This window comes from Manacus candei, unplaced genomic scaffold (assembly GCF_025592945.1).
Source record: "Manacus candei isolate 608988 ecotype Guabito, Panama unplaced genomic scaffold, ASM2559294v1 h1tg000008l, whole genome shotgun sequence".
NCBI lineage: Eukaryota > Metazoa > Chordata > Aves > Passeriformes > Pipridae > Manacus > Manacus candei.
In genome coordinates, this window is record NW_026138056.1 from 20,440,986 (window position 1) to 20,462,512 (window position 21,527).

At 39.3% G+C, this 21,527-nt stretch overlaps 1 protein-coding gene across 3 annotated transcripts in view; it reads right to left on the bottom strand.

Annotated features, from left to right (window-relative positions):
- Positions 1-10,231: 10,231 nt before the first annotated feature.
- Positions 10,232-21,527, bottom strand: part of TOX (thymocyte selection associated high mobility group box) — a 224,155-nt gene continuing 212,859 nt past the window's right edge. For all 3 annotated transcript variants that reach the window (XM_051771866.1, XM_051771867.1, XM_051771865.1), the window contains 2 exons: positions 14,666-14,817; positions 10,232-12,505 (listed from right to left, as the gene is read on the bottom strand). In XM_051771866.1, the coding sequence (XP_051627826.1) occupies positions 12,469-12,505; positions 14,666-14,817 (189 nt within the window). In that variant the 3' untranslated portion in view covers positions 10,232-12,468. The remainder of the gene's footprint in view (positions 12,506-14,665; positions 14,818-21,527) is intronic.

Sequence of the window (21,527 nt, forward strand, 5' to 3'; positions counted from 1 at the left end):
AGACTTCTGTAAGGACTTAGACATTGTCCCCCACAACATCCTCCTCTCTAAATTGCAGACACATGAATTTGATGGATGGACTGTTTGAAGGATGAAGAATTTGTTGGACAGTTGCATCTGGAGGGTAATAGGAAATGTCCAGAGGGAGTGGTGTCCCTCAGGGGTCCTTATTGGGACCAATGCCATTTAATGTCTTTATCAATGACACCGACAGCTCTGAGGAGACCTTATTGTGACTTTTCAGAACTTAACAGGGGCTTATAAGAAAAGTGGATGCAGACTTTTCAGCAGGGCCTGTTGTGATAAGACAGTGTGTAATGGTTTTAAACTGGAGGAGGACCAATTTAGATTAGATATAAGGAAGAAGTTTTTTAGCATGAGAGTGGTAAAAGACTGGAACATGTTGCCCGGAGAGGTGGTAGATGCCCCATCTCTGGAAACATTCAAGGTCAGGTTGGATGGGGCCTTGAGCAACCTGATCTAGCAAAAGATGTCCTGCCCGTTGCAGGGGAGTTGGACTAGATGACTTATAAAACACCAAATATTCAATGATTCTATGATTCCAAGAAAGAGTCCATGAGTGAGATACCACTTAAGCAACTTAGATGTCAGGGCTCAAGACTGAACTGGTGAAATAAGTTATTTGGCAGTGCTGCTATAGCCTTTAAATCCCAAAGATGGGCTGGAGTAGAATTGCCTGCGGCATTTTTTACCACTGATCAGGCCAGACTTCCTCATACCCAGAAGTCATCACAGGCTGTAATTTTTGAATCCCTATGGACATTTTGCTGCAGCAGGGTCCTTGGCAGAGAAGCAGGTTCTCTGCATGGCCCAAAGAAGGTGGAACATTTACATCATATTGCAAATTAGATGCTTATTCCTTTGGGAGTGCTTCTTTTGTGTGAGGCAAATTAAATCTCTGGCTCGTATGAGGACAAGGAAAGAAGACTGTTTTGAGGACAAAGGGGAAGTTCAACTCTCTCTTGAAACACAGTTCAATTCATTTTAACTGTTTGCTTCTGTGCCTTTACCTATTTTATCAGTTTCTCTTTGGAAAAACAGCATAGCATGGAATCAAGGCATTCATTCAACATCATTCTGTGCTTGGCTTCACTCATGTATTTCTACAATCTATATTGGTTTTCTGCTTTTTTATTCAGTTGTATTCAAATCAATGGCAAAAGTCCCTTTAATCTTGGTGGTAGAAAATCTGGTCTTACTGGAGGAACACCTTCTTAGGCTTCTAGACTTGTCTGTGTCTCTCAAGACTTTCTTGGGAAGGGCATGAAAATCCCAAGATCAATTTCTTTTCCCAAACAAGACAAAAGAAACCATTTGAAAAGTAACCAATGCAGGTAAAGCAATTATAACAGACTATTCATAAGACAAATTCCATTTTTTTCTGTTTGCAAATATGCACCATGAGCCTGATGTTTAGAGAGATGAACTGGCTGTTTCTTGATATACAGCTTATTCATTAATAGTTCATTGTAATTCAAGTCATAGTGCTTTTGAGAGCACACAGGTCATGGTTTGGGTCCATTTTCCCTAACTGGATGCACATTGTTCTTTTAGAATCTATTTCCCTGGTGCAAACATTCATTATGACAAAATCATAGTAATGATTTTTTGCTGCTATGATGAGAGCTCCTTTCCTTAGAGCAAAGGGGGAAGGGAAGGTCTGCTCACCCAAAGCAATGTGCTGAAAAACTTCCATACAATTTGAACACAATTCCATAGGATTGGAATACAATTCCATACAATGCCAGCCATGGAGAAGGTTCTTATGCAATTTCAGATGTTTTACATGTCACACAATGGTTAATTTTTCAGGTGTGACTGAAATAGTTGGCAATGGCTGATGACCCAGCTTCAAAGGCTGATGACCCAGCTGATGAAATCAAAGCACAGAGAGTGGAGATAAGATCAGGAAACGGCTGGAGGAAAACAATAAATGAAGAGGTAGCTCAGTAACTTTGCCCATCCACCTGCTGCTACGCTGGTATGCTGATGCAGCATTTTGTGTGTGGAAATTCCCTAAAAGGCAATTATTAGAGTCCTTACCAGCCTGTGAGAGGTATCTTCTATAGTGTAGGTGTCTGCTGTGCTCCTGTGAGGGCAGGCAGCAGGGCCAAGCTGTTATGGTGGTGCAGGGCTGCCAAGAAAGAGACAGACTGACCTAAAAGGAAATAAAGTGAAACCTTTGCCTGCTGGAAGGCTGAGGGTCATCAATGGCAAAAGGAGTTCACTAACTTTTGACCTTGGCAAATGGATCCACATCTCATAGTCCATGGAGGACCATCAGATGGGACAGTTACCTACTCCTGGTGTAACAATCACTCTGGTGCAGAGCGTCCAACTCTCAGTGTTCATGGATGCGAACACCTCTGCCCCAGCTACAGTCCATGGCTGTAAGTGATGATATCTGTTTGGATTATTTTATGAGGAAAAAACGCAGACATGACAACATTCCCATTTGCCATTTTCCTGTCCAGCTTTTTATCTTGATTCAGGAGGTGCACCATAAAAATGAGTCTTGGAGCAGCAGTTATTTCTGATCCATGGATTATGTTTGCTTTTGTTTCATATCACAGGGGCTTGTGGCTGGCCTGGCTTAGATTTTCCTGGTGCTGTTCATTGAAATGTTTTATTTTCCACCATTGCCTGTAGGCACTGACATGGATTAGCTTTGGCAGCACCACGCAGGGGGCTTACACACCCTGATGCTCACTAATTACAACCTCCTGAACATCTTAACAGCTATAATAATACAGTGATGTATATATGAAGTCACGGTCTGTCAATGTATTGCCCCTGTGGTGTAAACCCTGCAAGCAATATACTCATGACTGTAAATCCCCTTATTGCATGGAGAGTTTTGTTCTTTGGAGTAGTTTCTATTTACATATGCTCAGGCTCTCTGAATGTCCGACAGAATGTGATACTGCAGAAATCCGCAACTTGGAGATGATGGGGATGTTATATCCTTTCTTTCACCCCTTTTTTTCTTGCTTCTGACTCCCTTATCTTCTTTCTTCTCATAGTTAGTTGCCAACATTTTTTTCTGGCACAGTTCCTGAAATGCCCAATCCAGGAACACCCATATAAGGATTATTTGTTGCTTTTAAATCTCTGTGTTAACAGTGAGTGCATTTAACTTGCTAAATACCTGTCAAGGTCTAAATATGAGTTCAGCCACCTAATTTCTGGTGTGTGGATTTCTGAGTTACAGGTGATGAGGTGCAGTGCAGGGGAAGATAGTAAATTTAGTCCTATATGAAAGCCCTGAAATTCATGCAGTGGAGCTGTTGTAGCTTCATTACACGTCTTCAACCAGCTCATCAACTCCTACTAGGCAAAATTACTTCCTAGTGTAATGTAGGCATAGGTATTTAGAATCTCCAAGTGTTGTAGAGAATTAGGCAAAGGAGAGAGTATTTTTTCCTATGTAATATGGACTATGGAGGTGCTACTGCTTCTTGTCTGGCTGCAAAGGGAGGGCAAGGAGATCATGTTCCCGAAAGTGTGCCTCCATCAGGTGCTAGACCAGGTCCTAATGTTCTGTATGACCAATGGGCTGAGTGCTGGACACCCCTGAGCACCTGGAGAGCTCTGCTGAAATGAGAGAAAATGGCAGATAGTGTCTGTTCTGGACCAACCATGATGACCATGTTAATGAAGAAATTCTGATGTTTTCTGTGTCCTTCTTCACTTGGTCCTAAACTATCTCTTTGAATAATAAAGGAAGACCTCATAGATTTAAAACTGCTCAGATATGCCCTCTTAACCTCCCCTCAGCATGTGCATAGGAGAGCCACACTAATTTCATTGCTAGGGGGAATTGCCTATCTCCAGAAATGGGAGTGGATTTTACGTGTATTGGCAATTAGAGCTTGAAGTAGTGAAACCTCTCCAGTTTTCTCACACTCAATGCAGTCTCCAAAGTAATGACATCAAGACAAGAAAAAAAATGGAAGATTAAGGATTTGCATCATTATATTTGACAGAACATACACACTACTTCTGCAACATTGAAATAATCATAACTGAGCTCATGAAAAATTGCAAACACATAAAGGTTGTATGAAAAGATGCAGAAATCAAATTACAAAGCAATTTTAATGCACTTTTTTGGATGTACATTCTTTTAGAGGACTCATCAGCTGTATTCTGATATGAATCTTATTTAATAGTAGGAATGAAGATGGTTAAAATATTAGACACCAGCAAAAACTTTTCCACTTCTGAAAAAAACAAAATTATATCCAAGCCTTGAGGCAAAAATGTTAAAAATAGACATTTTTTGTATGAAACTATTTGCACGAATGAAACTAATAGGTTTTTATCTAAACCATCTGGCAGAGGAAATGCATTAAAATGTAAAGTCACGTATTGAAGCCCACGGAGACTTATTCTGAGTGCTATATGTTAAAAAAATGTAAAAAAGTAAAACTGTATGTTTTCCTTCATCTATCTGTGGCCTTACTCCCCAGACTCCAAGGTTTAACCAGTCAGCTTTGCTTTGGCAACCAATATACTCCTGCTTGTCTTTGCATAAAAGTCATGCTCCCAGTAATGCAATCTAAATTCATTTCAGAAAAGCGATCAGTGGATTAGCATTTATGATTTGCTTGGAAGTTCTTTTTCCTCCCTTAAATAAACCTCTACAGGAAACTCAGATACGAATGATGTTCACTTTTGCTTTTTCTGTACATGTAAAACCAGACAGCAAAACCTCAGTTTAAAATAGCACAATTTACTGTAGCACATGATGTCTGTAATAGGAAGTAACCAAAAAGAGACTTTCTCTCTCCTTTTCACAATTTGAGGCCAAACAACCATGATCTGCTGAGCTTTCTTTCTCTCCCACGTATAGGGGATTTTGTGTGAAACAGAATCCCAGACTACCCTAGATTGGAAGGGGTCTCCGGAGGTTTCCTGGTCTACCCTATCCCCACAGGCAAAGATGGTACAACTTAGAAATTTCTGAGTTTTTCAGGGCTAGCCAGTTCAGCTTTTAAGTGTTTGCAAGGAAGGAAATCCCACATGCTCTCTGGGGTCCTGTTTCAGTGTTTTCAACCTGCCCTCCAGTGATTTTTTTCCCCTAACATACAATCAGAACCTCCCTTATTTTAACTTGTGTCTGTTGTCTCCTGTCCTTCTTGTATGCTTCCTGAAAGAGGTCTTCTCTATAAAGAATGACTGGGCAGTCACAGACTGCAGTAGGAACTTCTGTCCTTGAGACTAATCAGATGCAGCAGTCTCAGCCCTCCTCCTGTACCCTGTGTTCTGGTCCCTAACCATCGTGGTGGCCTCCTCTGGATTCACTCCAGTATGTCAATACTTTCCTTGTGTTGGGGTCACTTCTGGAAAGGCTGCCACCTCTAGAGTCAGATTCCTTCCCAGTCTAAAAGTGACAACAGTACAAGAAGATAGGATAGCCTGTTTCTGACTTTAGTTCAAATTATCCTCAAACAATTCTCTATTGAGGTTTTTTAAATACTAAGCCTTGAAAATTTATTACCCATGTACTGCAGAAGCACAACTTTCCTGCCAGGAGTTCATTGTGTGACTGGTTTCAGCCTGTGTGCAGAAGACAGCCTCTGCTGCAGACAGATGCAGCACAGTCCCATTCAGCTGTCATGACTCTCTCCTTGTGGGTCCTATCAGTCTCCTTGGTGGTAGATATATGTGTATGTATGGTGCTTAGTTAACTCTGATGCAGAAAGGCAGGTAAAAGGCTTCACTGAGTTCTAGGGAGAAATTCTGAAAAAAAAAAAAAAAAAGAGAAATAAAGAAGTTTGAGGGATATGAACAGTATCATCAAAATTCCAATCTCACGAGCTTTGAAATTTTAATCAAAGATTCCAGGAACCTAGGACCAGAGATTACTCAGACATCTCTCTCTTGTTATTTTAATCTTTTTAGAGTTAATTTAGAGTTAAGTTTGAAAACAGCACTCAGCTGTCCACATATGACTTGAAAGTGGAAGACTGCTAAAGACAAATAAAACCTGGCAAATTCTCCCTGTTTATTGTTCGTAAAATCTCACCTAAGTTAAAGTTGGCCTCGTGGCTCTGAGCATCTCTTCACAGTTTTTGAACTTTAGTTATGACTAAAGCAGAAGACTGTTATTCAAAACTCTCAGATCTCAGCTACCTTTCCTCTAAATTACTCTGTGTCCCTGGGCACATCACTTACCTCCTTTCATATTCATCTCTTTAACAAAACCATGTAGCACACGCTTGTATGCCAGAGGAGTGGAGAGGCTCAGCTCATTAATTCGAACTCTGAGCAAAACATGAAGGCTTCCTCTGCTAATTAGGGCATTGGCCTTATTTATTCAAGTGGTGACATGTTTTTGAATGAACTTTGAATCTTCATGTTACTATCTAAGCTGTGCTATACAGACAGCAGGAAAAATCTTTCTTGCATCTTCAGTATTTAACAATATGACTGTGTTGATGGCACAAACATGGATCCAGGTGTTTCATTGTGAAGAAAGTCAGTATTACAAAAGCAACTTGCAGGCTTTGTGTCTGCAGAGGGCTTATGCTTCCACAGATACTTTGCTAGCACAGTAAGGTGAATAGGCCCCGTGACCCCACCCCCAGCCCATATTGGAAAGGTTTTGGGCTTTTTTTACTTTCTACTGAAACTTGGCACTTTGAGAGCACCAAGGTCACCACATATGCTGTGCATAGAGCTGGGAAGTTTCTGAGTCTATGTATCAAAGTATGAGAAACCTGAATGTTCACTAGAGGTTTTCTTTGTCTTTTTTTTTTTTTTTTTGAAAGCATTGGAGCCAGGCAGATTGTAAGGCAGAACTTCTTAGAAAACTAGTTTAGAACAGCATCTGAAATGTGTGATTCTTGGAGCCTTCAGAGACTTCCACATTACAAAATGTGTGCCCAGCCTTCTGTGAAACAGTGGTATGTGGAAGATCACCTACTCGTATGTTTGATTTAGCTAAAGAACATGTTTTACAAAGACATCTATCCTCGATCCAACATTTTATTTCTTTTTAAGTCATTGTGTATATACACTGTGGTTTGGTAAATTCAGAGTTAAAAGGAAAAGCATTTTGTTTCCAGTTTGAAATTTTATGACCTAAACATCCAGCCTCTGGACATGGCCATGAGTTCTCTGGTTCTGCCTGCTGCGTGAGCTCGGTGTCTGCCGTTCACATCCTCACTGCTCAGCTGGCTGGAGGTCTGGAAAGCACTGATGTTCTAAGGGTTACTGGATTACAATTGTTCTCTGCAAACAAAATTCACATCTGTTCTGACAACTTATTTCAGCCTGATGCAACTTGAAAAGGTCGAGATTAATCCCAGAAAATCAAACTTCTATTTGAAAGGCCAAATCAACTTTAATTGTAACACATGGCTATTTGTATTGGCATTTAGCTGCAGCCGTTTATCCTTCTTTCCATTGGTATTATTTGTTTCTGAGCTTGCTCCTAAAGCCTGCAATGCCAGCTGAAATGTTTTAAGTAATGTAAAAAAATAACAGCTGACATCTTTGCTTTTACAGGTTTCCACTGACCCAGGGTATTTCGTGTGCCTGTTTTTTATGACTTTTGTTTATCAGCAGTCTGTGAAAAAAATCATGGAAGAAAATGTTGGCTCATTTTATAAAGATTAATGCTGTATTGTACTGTCACACACCCTCCTAGCCTGTTGGCTTCATCCATCAGAGCCTGAGGGGATGAGCCACTCAGTCTCGAGTTCTGCCTCCTACCCAACTTAGATTGCAGGTGTTAAGGGGTTTAAAACCCCTTTGCATTACACCAGTTGCAAGCTGTGGTTTTCCATGTCAGTGAGGTGACTAACAGCAGCACCCTCTCATTGGCATGGGGGACAGGTTGGTGTAGCACCTCCCTAACTACCCTCCTGGCAGTTGCCATCAGCTCAGCCACTCAGCCATCAACTGATAGCTGAGCCCTCAGATCCCCTGAAAAGTGACAGGATGAAAGAGGCTGATTTGGCAATACTTTGCTCTTGCTGTTTGGCCTGGAGAAAGATACTCTAAGTGGTAAGATTGTTTAGCAACAGCTGGCAAGCACCCGGGTGTGAGCCTGATTTTCAGACATGACAGGCACTTATAGGAATGTTGCCAGATACAGCTGTTTAAAAGCCTTAATAAACAGCAAGTCAATACTAATCTTTGCCAAATTAATCTTTTCCTTGACAGCCCATCAGAGCAATTATGCTCAGACTCGTTGTAAACACACAATTGTCAGACGGTAAGGATCTTCTCTGCAATATACTGTGGATTTTTGCACACAGCTTGTTTTCCAAATAGGTAGGTTTCCATTTCTTTTACCCTTCCTCTCCCTCTTTTTTTTTTTTCCTCCTCTCTCCTCTTTTATTTTCTGGCCAATTACATGATTGCCAGCTTGGTATTAGCCTGAACAAAATTTCTTTGCAAAGTGTCTATCGCAGCAAGCCCTTAATAGAATGTGAAATGATGACAGTTGCAGGATCCATGCAGATGCACATTTGCTAGTGGGTTTCTCTAATTAGGCAGTAACTGTGACAGACTCTGAAATGTTACAAGTCATTGTTCTCACTTGTCCTCTTGTTGGTGGAGTAAGAGCTACATTTGAGTTGCGATTTAATGTGCTGCTGGGTAATAATAAAATACATGACTTTGCAAAGGAAAGCAAATGCTGTCTGTGAGACCTGACACAAAGAACCTTGTGTTCTCCGAGGTGCTCAGCATCTCCTGCAGCACTGCCGGTATGCTGCTATACTCACCAAAAAATATTTCATTTCAATGCAAAAGGACTTGAAAATACCAGATAAATAATTAAAAGGGCAATGGTTATATATCTGTCTGTCTGTCTGTCTATCTCATCTTTCTGTCTCTATCTATACCTATATCTGTAACTACATCTGTCTATTCCTACCTATTGATGGGAGTTCAGGGAAGTAACTCCTGTATGGACTACATAACAACTCTTAACTACTTCTCACGGTGTGTGCAAAATAAGGATTTTTACCTGCTCCATTTTCCCAGCGCACAGAAAGAGATCACTCTGGATCTGCCATGTTTACAGGACTGGATGAAAAAAAAAGGCAGACACTTGGATATGGTAGTTCAGGGTGGGATGAGGTCTCAAAAGCCTGAGGAAGGTGGTAAGAGTGTGTTTTACCTTCCAGTAATGAGATCTTTTATTGCTGGGTTTCCTGTTTACAGAGGAGCCTCACAGGGAATATTTGGCAGAGACGCCGCTGGAATCCGGAGCTGGTATTTGGTGAGAGAGAGAGAAGTGGGCATGAATACATTGCATCTCACTGTGAATGGCTGGGGCTCTCCATGAATACATTACTTACTTACTGCCTGTGGATTAATGTGGGGGGAAAATCCTAGGGCAGGTCCCTTTGCATTGCTTTTTTGGGTCCGAGGCAGCAGCTGGATGAGACTTCTGCTTGAACATGTGTGAGTTTGGGGATAGAGAGACCAGGACTCGTGTCACCAGAACAGGGCACACTGAGAGCAGCAGTAAATTTGAAGAGCCTTTTTTTTTCAAAACCTCTGCTTACCTTGGTGCAAGCAAATGGGATTTACATCCTGCAGAGTGCATATATTGCCAACTTTGCATTTTGCCAACCACTTTTTTAAAATCATAGAAAAAATATTAATTTCAATTAACATAAGACATTATTTCCCTTGGTTTATCTCACTTTGACAGGTGTTTTTATCATATTTACTTGCTCTTACTGTGTTGCTTCAATGTGCAGGTTGTTTAGTTCCTATGTGCTTTCTCATAATCATGGTTAGGACAGATGGTGACTTACAATCAGTGATTGGGCACATGTGTTAATGTGGTGCCTAAGCCACAGCACTTCAGCGAAGGATGGTGCATGTCTTCATGAACTCTAGTGGAGTTGATACCCTGCTTACAAAAGGGTATCAACCACCTATTAACAATTTGTATCTGTCAATACATAGCTGAAAACAAATAGCAGATTGCCCTTGGCCAACAACCATTCCTTTTTTCCAAGGTCAGACATGAAGAACTGCCATTTATGCATTGAAGTTGGATCTTCCTTTTGGAACAAAGTGATTTCAGTATATCCATGGCCAAAACAGCTGCTTTTCCAGCACAGTTGTCCCATCTGAACAGAGCCCAGGGACAGAACCACACTCAGATCACTGGATGGGTAAGATGCTGCATGGAAAACATACCGCTTACAGATCGAGACACCAACTAGCCAGATGTTCATACAGAATAAGTATTTTATTCATGATGTATTTTTTTATTTACATTAAAGTTTTCTTGTATTTTGAACTCTGCTTGGATACCGAAATTAACAACTTTATGTGACTGCACACCTGCTCTAAAAGAAATGGAGATAACACAGTTCTTTTCCATAGAAGAAAAAGGAAAATTGCCTGACAAAATCAAAGTTGATTTTTTTCATTCCCAGTAATTATCTTCTCACTTTAGAATTAATATGAGTGGAAAATGTAGTTTGCTATAATATAATAAATAGAAGACATTGGGTAATTAGTAGTGCTGGTATATTTCTAAAGTACTAAACAGACAAACAATAAACTGTGAATTTAATCACAAGTTCTCATACAGTTTCAAGACAGGAAAATTAGAGCTCTCAGCTACAGTCATTTGAGTAATCACATCTGATCTGCATTATTTATTAGTTATTACATGCCAAGTGATTCCGATTGTACATTGCCTGAAATCATTCAAAAGCAAGCATGCCTTTGTTTCTGTTTTGTTTTATAAAGAAAAATCAATGGCGTTGCATAATGTGTATTCTATTCAGATTTTTTTCTTTATTTCACATAGAAAATACAAATCAGCGCTACTCTCCATTAATGGGACAGGCATCTGGGATGAATCCTCCAGAAATATATTTTCAGAGCTATCCCTGATCCCAAACATTGTCAAAATACCTTCTTCTGGATATTTTCATCCCTTTCCCTGTGACTGCTGAACTTATCTCTCATTTTAGGATTTATTTCTGATATACTCCCTAAAATTCTGTAGGAACTTTTGCATATTTAATAAAATGCCTGAAGCATATTTGGTAATATTTCTTTTGGTAATATATTTATTCCATTTGACTTATTAACAAAAAATGATGCAGTTTCAAGAAGCAGCGTTACGCAGTTTTATTCAGTTAGTTTTGTGGGTTCAAGTCTTAGTTTTGGGCAACTTCCTGCTACAATACTTTAAAAAGGGAATTACTTAAAATACCTTTTTTTCCTTCTCTTAAACAACCAAAGAAATAGAGAAATAATTATTGGGTACCTTCATTTTCTACCAGTAAAGCAGGTTTGGTGTTATATATGTCACAGTAAAAACTAAATAAAGTATTCACATCAGTTGTGAACAATTTGTGCCAGCAAAAGTTAAAGCGTCAAAGAAATCTCTTTAAAATGCTAACAAATTTACTTACAAACACCTATATTTATTATTTCATAAATAGGCGCAACAGGTTCCATAAAAAAGATTAAATACAGACACAGTATGAAGAAACAATAATACATAGCCATATGTAGAGGTTATAATTTAGCTGTCTCCAATCTGTTTCTGCAACTAATAAAATATCAGGTAAGCATTTGGCAGTTTTATACATAAAAGGACTTAAATGATGTTTACTAACCAGTACACATAAAGTGATTTTCTTTAAAAAAAAAGAAGCATTTTTTTAGGCAGTACAAAATAAACGTTTGCTCTTTATCAACATTAGTTTTTTCCCTAGGTTTTTTTTGTTTTTATTTTATGAGACAAAGCCAATATTTTTAATTAATATAATTTGGGACTATTTTACTTTCTTTCCTCCAAATAACTTGAAAATATAGACTATTAGTCAGTTGCTTAAAAATGAAGTAAAAATATGAATGTTTGCCAATTTAACCCTTATTGTGAAATCAATAAACTGGAATGAGCCAGTTTCAATTACAATTAGCTACAAAAACATTCACATTTTATACTCTAGGAGAGTGTAACATAGATGCTATTTACAAACTTGCTATGACTGCTACATCAAGCCATTTAAAAAGTCTTTAGTAGTTTCATATAAACACCCATTATGAAAAACCAATGGAAAATCCAGGACTTTTATCCAAGACATCTACAGTTGCTAAGGCAGTTACTATCGCAGCACTTCACAGCAAAAACCAACATAAAATCTGAATGGTCCAAGTTTCCTTCAGGGAAGAAGAAAAGCAATGTCCGTTAGAGGATCTCAGGGTAGGGGTGGAAAAGACAAAGAAAGAGAAAAATAAGGGGGGGGGGAGGGGGAGAGGAAGAAAAAGAAAGAAGCAAGACTATTTTTTCCAGAGTGGGTGACCCACAAGCTCAAATAGTCCTAAGTGCTTAGCAACTTGTATTTCCTAATAAAATGCAGAACTGCCTTGACTGCATAAAGCAATCCATGATGAAAAGACTTCCCTGCATTCCTCAGTGGAAAGGAGAGTTGTTTCAGATTTTCAGGTAAGGTAGAGTGCTTTGTCCCTCTGCATGCCCCTGTTCAAACAGAAAAAGAACAAATGTGGGTTTTTTTTAAAATCTGAAAAATTCTCTAGTTCTACTTTTCAAAAAAACCCCAACCCCACAACCCTACTGCATGTCATTAATTCCAAGCATATCACTGAACTACAGCTGCATTGTCATGGTAATAATAAGAAAAATCCTAGTGCCATAGTGACATGTAGCAACCTGGAAACCACATCTGGCTCTAAACTGCACAGGACTGGGATATTGGTCTAAGTGCTGGTTCAGGATCACCTGCACTAGTGGGCTGGTAGCACTGACTATCAAAAACCACATGGGTAGAGTTGAGGGTTTAGCACAGGTCTTGAAACAATACTCCATAAGCACCCTGTTTGAAGTGGCCACTTTCCTTAGAGGGCAGGAGAGCTTAGTTACATGAATGTGGATGTCAGCCACTGACACCTCTGGCCTATTTTATTTACTCATTCAGACGTAGCCAAAACATGTTGGGTCAGCAGGTTCAGCTAAACAAATGCAAGGCAACATAGAAGCTTCTGGTGCATCCAGCTAGACCAACTCTCTACTGGTGACCAGGGTCTTCAGGAGACCTTCCATGAATGCACATTGTCTAGCATACTTTTGCATTAAGTTCTTGTTGGGTTTCAGCTTCAACTGAAGCATACCAGTTCAGAGCAAAAAGGAGTAATTCACCAATTTCTAATTTGGAACGGTCTGTGGAAGTCAGAAAAAAAGAGTAATTTAAAGCAGCAGAAGCATCACTGATGGGGCTTGATGCACACTGCAGACACTTTTTGGAAGAGAAGCTTTATTCTTAATCTCCCACTTCGTTGACATTGACAAAACCTAGGCACCAGTTCTGTTATTCCACAGCTTTGCAGCTTACTTGCTTTGGAGTCCAAGTACAGAGCAAACTACACTGCACTGGTAGTTTATCCCAATGCTATAGCAAAGATACGTTAAGTTCATGCACACAGATTGACTAAGGCACATCTACACAGGGTCTGCTCAGAGAAAGCTGCTAGTGATGGAAAGTTATGCCCAGTGGACACCTGGGTGGCAGTTCTGAGAACAGTGACCCATCGTTTTTTTTCTGGAATCAGGAATCAAAGCCATAATAAGGCTGTGGCTTATTTGACAGAGGACAGTCTAGTCAGAGTTCAGTGTCAGTGGTTGTAAAAGTCTCTGGGCTGGATAGACTCCTATAAGGGCCTGCAGTACATATCAAGACATAATGGTGGTACAAGCAGGAACAAGCAGGTTCTAGTCAAAGTGTTATTCTGAACTAGTAATCAGAAAAAAGATTTTTGTTCAGTTACAGAAACACTTTAAAACAATGATACAAGTGGAATTCTCAGTTTAAGTAAGTGTCATAGATGGAACTGATCTTTAGTTTTGCTTTGTGTTCATTTGTCTGGGCTAGATTTTGTACTTTGGTAGCAACCAAGAGATTTTATCTGCCTCTGCCTTGGGGATTCATGCCAAGTCAAGGGAAGGTCAGGCTGGTGGGCATGTTCACAAGCTCAACACCTATCATTTAAAACTGAAGAGATACCTTCTGTTCAGTCTTAAATGTTTCCAGACAGTAACACGGCTCCAAAAAAACATGCTGCAGGGGAGTTGAAGGTTAGAAGGGGTTACTAACCTTATGTTAAGGGCATAGAGCTCCTGAAGGTACGGTATTTTGTTTCTGGTTACAGTCACGTGGTCTTCATGCCATTCCCTTCCACGTATCTTGTATCCCATGCATCAGCCCTGCCTCTCACTGATGTGATTTTTCATGACCCAGACTAATTATTTTCAATGGCAGCAAGATTTCCTCAGCAATGGAGTATTTGGAGAAAATAGTTCACATTATTTGCCTCTCAAGGAGGAGGTAGCAATCTTAAAACTTCTTTCTTACACCTTCTCCCTAAGATTTCAGTTCTGATTTTCTATGGAATGGAAGTTCTCTAAGACTACAAAGTGATAAAGTGACAAAAATGTCTAATAAATGTATGTATTGAAAACTTGTTCTCCTACAGCAGTCTAACTGCTGAATAAACACAGTGTTATCACAGATGCACTTCTGAAACACTGTAGGGAAACAGGCAACAACCCTATTCTCAAATTCTCTATCAGATACTTGTGTCATGAATGTTGCTCAACACAAGGTGGCATTCACTGGCTGCTTACCCATTACTGCAGTAGTCATTATTCCAGTCCACAGTCTGTGCCTGAGGATTTCTGCATCCTGAACGAACATACTCCATTGCTTGGGTAACAACTTGTGCAGCTGTTGATGTTGGATTGATGATATTCTGATAATCAGGCTGAAGAGTAAATCCCTAGAGGAAAAAGCAAGTACATTACAAAGTATGGAAACAAAGTGACAGGTTGGGTGCATAAAAAAAAAAAGAAAGAAAAAAAAGTGGTGTGTACTGTGAAATGGTAGAATACTTCTTTTCCAAGTGTGCTTTAGGTCACAAAACCTAAAATAGGCAAAAAACTGTAGGTACTTTCTAAGTTTTAAAATCTTTCTTTAGTTTGAGAAATGAAACACTGCCAAACCATTGTTAGCTTTTACACAGTCACAAGATGGAACTAAAAGACACAGAGCAGAAACAATTCAAAACCAAGAGAACAACTCAATCAGCACTGGGACAAAAAGGTCTGTTTGCTCCTCAGAGCTTCCATTTAGATTAAACGTAAGGATACACACTAGTCACTAATTCCCAGAATATGCAAGAGAATCGTTTTGAAGGATGTAGGCAGCAGGTGGCTGACTGTTTTATTAGACTACACCTATTCACATATTGTTCTCAAAAACCTTTTTCTTCATTCAGTCACAAAGGGACCATCTGCTGCTTCTTTTATTTGCACTTCTCTCTCAACTAAACGGAAATTCAACCAAAGCTTTTTAACTGTTGTTGGACTAATGTAGTGAAAGTAGCACAGAATAACTTGCTTTTTGAAATGAAGGAGATGAGCAAAAGAAAGTGGAAGTTACAAAGAGACATCTAACCTGCTCCCTGAAATATCTGTCGTATGAAAAGTCATAATAATTTTTAGCTCTTTTGATATACTAGGATGTTTAAATACTGTGTTTCAAAGTCAGGAGAACAATTGAAATTTCAAGGCTAGTGTATCTGGTTCACCCTGTATAAATGTACAACGTGTTCCTGCAAAGTTAGAAGAACTACATTGGGTAAAAGCATGGGAATGTTGTATGAAAGCAATTGATGTCTGCTGAAAAAAAAACACACCAAACTCCTTCCTGGGTCAAGGGCATACAATTCCCACTCAAGTTAACTGGATGTGTAGCAGCTAAATCAGAAACTGAACTTGAACCTACTTTGAAAACTCACTCCATCCAGCCAAAGCCCACATACAAAATACACAGAATTAATGCTTTTAGTTAGCTTTAGTTTTAGTTTAGTGTTAGTACATTGTGTGTGATCACTTCCCGTACACAGCCCTCATTAGGACAAGAATTTTGCAGAGAGATGCTCTTTTCTGCAGGTTTAAGAAGCCAGCCATGCTACCTTCTGTCAAGATAAATGAGCATTCTGAGTTTTCACCTAGCTCCCTACATCCACAGAAATTAGCTTCCTTCAAATGTAACATGTCACTTCCTTCTTCACATCCCTCTTCCTTGGCTATTTCCTGAGGTCCCACAGGTGTTCAGCCCTGCCTCTCATGTGCACTGTCATCTCACTCCACTAATCCTGATCGTGGATTTTAATCTAGACCACAAATGATTGCATCTTTCTTCCCTAATCTTTTTCATATGGCGAACATCCTGAGTAACATTTCAGGACCTTAAAGGCTCTTAAGAGCCTCACTTTGTCCCTGAAACAGTGCTGAGCAAGTTCACAGATGAATTCTGCATGTAGTTGCCATGTTACTTATATACTGCCCTGCTAATGAGATTAAATAAAACCCACTCATGGCAGGTTTTACAGCCATGGTGACTGTAACCCCCATGCTCTGTATACTGCCTTTTCACCAGGCTGTAAACCTACACAGCAAGCTGCATAGACAAGCCCCAAGCCTGCAACAGATGCAAGGGAAACAGTAATTGAGCAGATTTCCCAGTGACTTTAATTGGAGTTTCGTGTAATTAGAAGGCAGAAAATTTGGGGGTTTATACCATCATCATCATTTTTTATATAAAACATTAAGCATAAGACCTTTCTAATTTAACTGTAAGAGGAAATCAACCATAGAAACACATCCTACCCTCAGGCACTCAGATTTACTTTTGGTAGCAAAGCCTTATCTGTTTATCAGTTTTCATGAAAAAATCATAAATACAAGAAAAGCACTATAGAGGGACATTAGCCAGTAGCAAAGCATGCACGTGAGCAGGCACAGAGTCTCAAGTACTCATAATATCATAGAATGGTTTGTGTTGGAAGGGACCTTAAAGACCATCTAGTTCCAAACCCCATGCCGTGGGCAGGGAACCTTCCATTATACTAAGCTGCTCAGAGATCCAGCCAACCTGGTCTTGAAATCTTGAATACCTCCAGAGAGGGGGCATCCACAACTTCTCTGGGAAGCACTCATGCAAGAAGGAGATAGTTCCTCCAAATCAGAGGAAGAGACCATCAGCACAATACCCATTCCATTTCTTCTGGAATTGAGACAAATAAATAGCTTAGATGTTGGAGAACAGTCCTGTGGTTTAAATGCCAGTTTGAAACTGGGTGGGGACTTATTCTCATATTTTTTCAGGTTTTCTATATGACCACAGACAACTTGCTTTGACTCTCTTCCAGCAAAGCACATGTGGGCTTAGGCTGAATTGTTACTTCTCATGTTAAGGTTGGGGCCATAGATCCAAATTTAATTATTCTATCAACAAAATAAGGGGTAACAACACTTTCATCTTGTACCTGGCAAGTCTGGGTCCCAACCTGCTGCCTGGGATTGTCCTGTTTCTTAGGACACACAGGTGATAAATTCTAACATGGTGCAGGGGTATCTGAGTCAGGCTCCTGCTCCAGAAGCAACTCAGCTGTGCCTCTGGGAGGGGTTGAGGGCTACCAAAATACCTACAATGTGGGTGTTGGAAAGCATGCTTGTTAAAGCAAAGTAATTTAAGCACCCTGAACTCAGTATGAAGGACTGATAAAGTATGGTCTTGTTTAAGATGCAAGCAATAATTACTTCAGCTTTTTCATCAACAGAAAAAGCTATGGAAGTATAGTTCTGTACAACAGAGGGAGACAGCCTCGTTCTAGGCTTGTGGTAAATATTTGTGTATTATTTATGTAAACCCTTAACAAACAATGATGAAATAAGAAGTGTTCAGAAAATGAGTGCTTCGAGGTCTAATTAAACAATGCTGAATGTTTTTGCATTGTAATGCTCAAGAGAAAATCACCAACTGTTTTGCAACATGCCTAGAATTTTAAATTTCATTTTCTTGTTCCAGATTGAAATAAAAATAGGGAACTTGATAAAGATTAATTCGATGTCAGGAGGGACATTTGCTCTTTAATTAGATTTCTGTAGCCCTAGCAGTTTCGTTGTGCCACTACAGCAAGTCCTAAAAAGCCTGCAGCAGAACTAAAGAGTGATCCTCATCTCCACACTGTACTAGGAACTAATTTCATTTCCTGCCTGTCTGGAGAGGTATTTTCAACAGGCATCAATGTTTTTGTCTTCACAACTGATTTATTCATCAATCTCAATGTGATATTTTAAACCTTTAAATTACATCCAAATCCTAAAGCATCTGTTTATTACACAAGGAAATTGAAAATCTGTCTGTGTGATATCATACAAAGATTTTTCCTTAAGGTTATAAAGGAAGTTGACAGATATTAATGATTTTTTTTTTCTCTTGACCTCATTCGAAGACAAAGCTTAACAAAAAAGAAGAAATCTGGACAAATACAGCCAGTCCCTGAGTTTGCTGTATATAAAATATATACCAGAAAAAATGAGGCTATTATTTTTGGCAGGCTATGCAATCATCTTGCTGTATACATTTATTTTCTAAAGGAAAAGAAATACCTAAAAGTAGACTGAAATGAGTTATTATTAAAAAAAAATAAAATGTGACATACATTAATCTTCTGTTGCTTTGTTATGCATATGCACTGGCAGCCATGGTTACTAGACATGAAGAATCCAGTTTTGCTTGCTCTACCTGTGAACTGAAGTAGGACAGAGATTGTAATGGGACTCACCATCCCACACAATGCTTGGGGTGAAGGATTTTGAGCAGAGAAAGCGATGCTTCCAGTAGGGCTACTTAAAAGGGTTCCTTAATAAGACTGGGTATATCTGGGGGAGTGAATCCTTGGTCTCATCACTCTTCACACCAAACAGCACAGTACAACAGGCTGGATAGTAGAGTATACTCAGAAAGAAACATAAATATCTGTGTGAGTAGAGAAAGGAAAGAATGACCTTGCAAGTGAAAACAGGCTGCAGCTTCAGATGCTGTTTTAGCCTGAACTTTGGAGAAATTGTGCTAATGTGAATGACAAGGATTAAGAATCAGATCATCAAGTGACAACTAAGTACAAATTAAACATCATGTCAAACCTAAGAAACAGACTGGAAAGAAGCAACTCAGTTAAAAAATTATACAGTGATAAGATGATCACATGAGTATTTAATGAAAGAAAAATCACACTCTTCTAATATACTGTGAGTGTATCAAAAGTGGATGAAAGAAAAAGTGCTGCACAATGGATTTGGACTTTGAAAAGCAAAACTTTAACATGGCTCTTGTGAATAATATTTAAGAAAAATATAGTATATTTCAGAATTACAAGTTAAAAATAATAAAAATCAGGATCTAAGTTAAATCTAAGTATGAAAATATAACTAAACGATCTTTTTTTTTACAGTTTAAAGGATTATCACTGGAAACAAGCACCCTGAAGGTCTACAGTAGTGGCCATTATTTAATTTATTCATTAATTGTTTTGGAACAGATGGTAAAAGAGACAAAATAGTCTGCTTCACATAAGTCACAATTTAGATAACTCAAAATAGAGAAGATGGTTTAAAGGAAATTAAAAAATATTTACTAATGTTAGGCATATGACCAAAATGCTAATACCAAAATTTTACATTGCCTTGTGCATTTCAGAACAATTTGGATGCATCACATCAGTTGCATACTCCACAGAGTTATTTGATTTTAAAAATAACAGAAATTGCTCAGTCACTGAGGATTTTTTGGCTACCAACACTTCTGATCTTCTTGATGTTCTGTAGTTTTTGTGGACTCCCAATGGAGATTGCCCTTCTCCAGCTGGCAGTCTCCCTTGATCTGGCAGCTGCACACGTGCAGGCAAGGAGTGCTGGATGTGGAGAAGGACATGTTGTTCCCTGTGGAGCTGATGAAGATCAGCTCATTGTCCTGGAAGCAGTGGGAGCAGAAGTGTCTCCCCAGGTCAGCACTTCTTATCAGTCCCTCCTCAAAGTTACACACAGAAGAGTTTGTGGATTTCAAGCACAGTGGTTTTTGGAGAATTGTGTTTCTGGCTGCCAGTACTGAAATCTGGATCTTTATGTAAGTTTTCTTGGATCTGGCAGTCCTTCAGACTAACTACAAGATGATCTTTGATATGAAACTATCCTCCTTTTTCTGGAGAAAATGAGTGACTAAATGTTGCAGAGCCACAGATAAAGCAGGGCATCTGCAGAGAGCAGAGATTCTCAGTTTGCTACCACAGTGTCACACTAGTAAGCTGTGCACTATCTGAAAGCTGAATGTTAGGGGGAAAAAACAGGATAAAAAGAGAACCCACCACTGGTAGGAGCAGTGATTGCTGCTTCTAACATGCCTACAGCACAGTCTGCAATGATGGTGTCCAGCCAGGTGAGGGAAGAAGTGAAAAGAAGTCAAATTAAAGGCACTTATTGCTTCTGCTTTATCAGAATACATATTCTTCCATTCCTCTTGGCTGTCTTTTTATGTAGAAGAGTGGTCTACACAGTGCTGTTTGGGACTGAACCTCACACCCAGAGCTCCCCTTCCCTCCTCACCATGGGCCAGACATACAGGGTGGTGCCTCTTCTTTCTCCTCATTGCTGCCGACTCTGTGCTGCTGCCATTGTCGGGAGAGCTCGCTTCTTTCCCCACTGCGTCTTTTCCTCTTTAACATGCTCTGTCATCAGCAGAGTGCTTGCTCACTTTCGAGTAGAGGGGAGAGCAGAGTCCTTTGACAACTGAGTCAGAAAGAGCCTTTACTTTTGGGTTATAGACTCTTGACTTTCTGCTTTTTGCCTCCTGGTGGCCAACCTGCCTTTTGTATTCTAACGCAGTATGAAATCCCGGTGACAGTGTTTTCTATCATTTTTTGAGTAGACTAGAAAATGTCATACCTAAGAAAATGAAGAGGATACCACTGTTCTATTCTGTCATGGCAAATATGATGGTGTTAGTACACCTGTTACTCTAAAATATAATATATGTTTTGCTTTGTCTTTGCCAACATCAAAGGAAACGAATTCTGTATTTAAAAAGGAATTCATAAACTCTATAAACTGTTGTATGCTACAAAAAAAAAAAAAAAGGAAAATAAAATTATGAATATTTCAAAGTGAAATGACAGATTTTCCAGAGCTCAAAAGTTGCATTACTTTGATACAAAAGCAGGAGTGAAAGAAAAATAAATTGTCTTGTAAGTATTCCACAGTGCTGAAAGAGATGTGGATTGGCAGTGTAACATTTCAACAAGTAACAAGCACCTGTCACCTTGAGTGAAACTTAGAAATATGTCACCATGGTATCTTCATTATAAGCACCAGCCTTTCTGATTAGGGAATATGAGTTGGCAAAAAGTACTCAACCAAAAATTTTGTGAGTTTAACAAAGGAGAACAGGAACGCAGAGGTATAGCACTTAACTGCAATTGTCCTTAGTAAAACAAAAGACTCATCATGACACAGGTCTACATACTGACTTGTAGAGACCTGTCTTCTACAATCTAGTGTATATTTTCTCTTAAGCTAGAAGCAAGTCAACTGCACTCCACGCATTTCACAGATGGCTGAAAGTACTCTCAAGCCATTGATGCACACA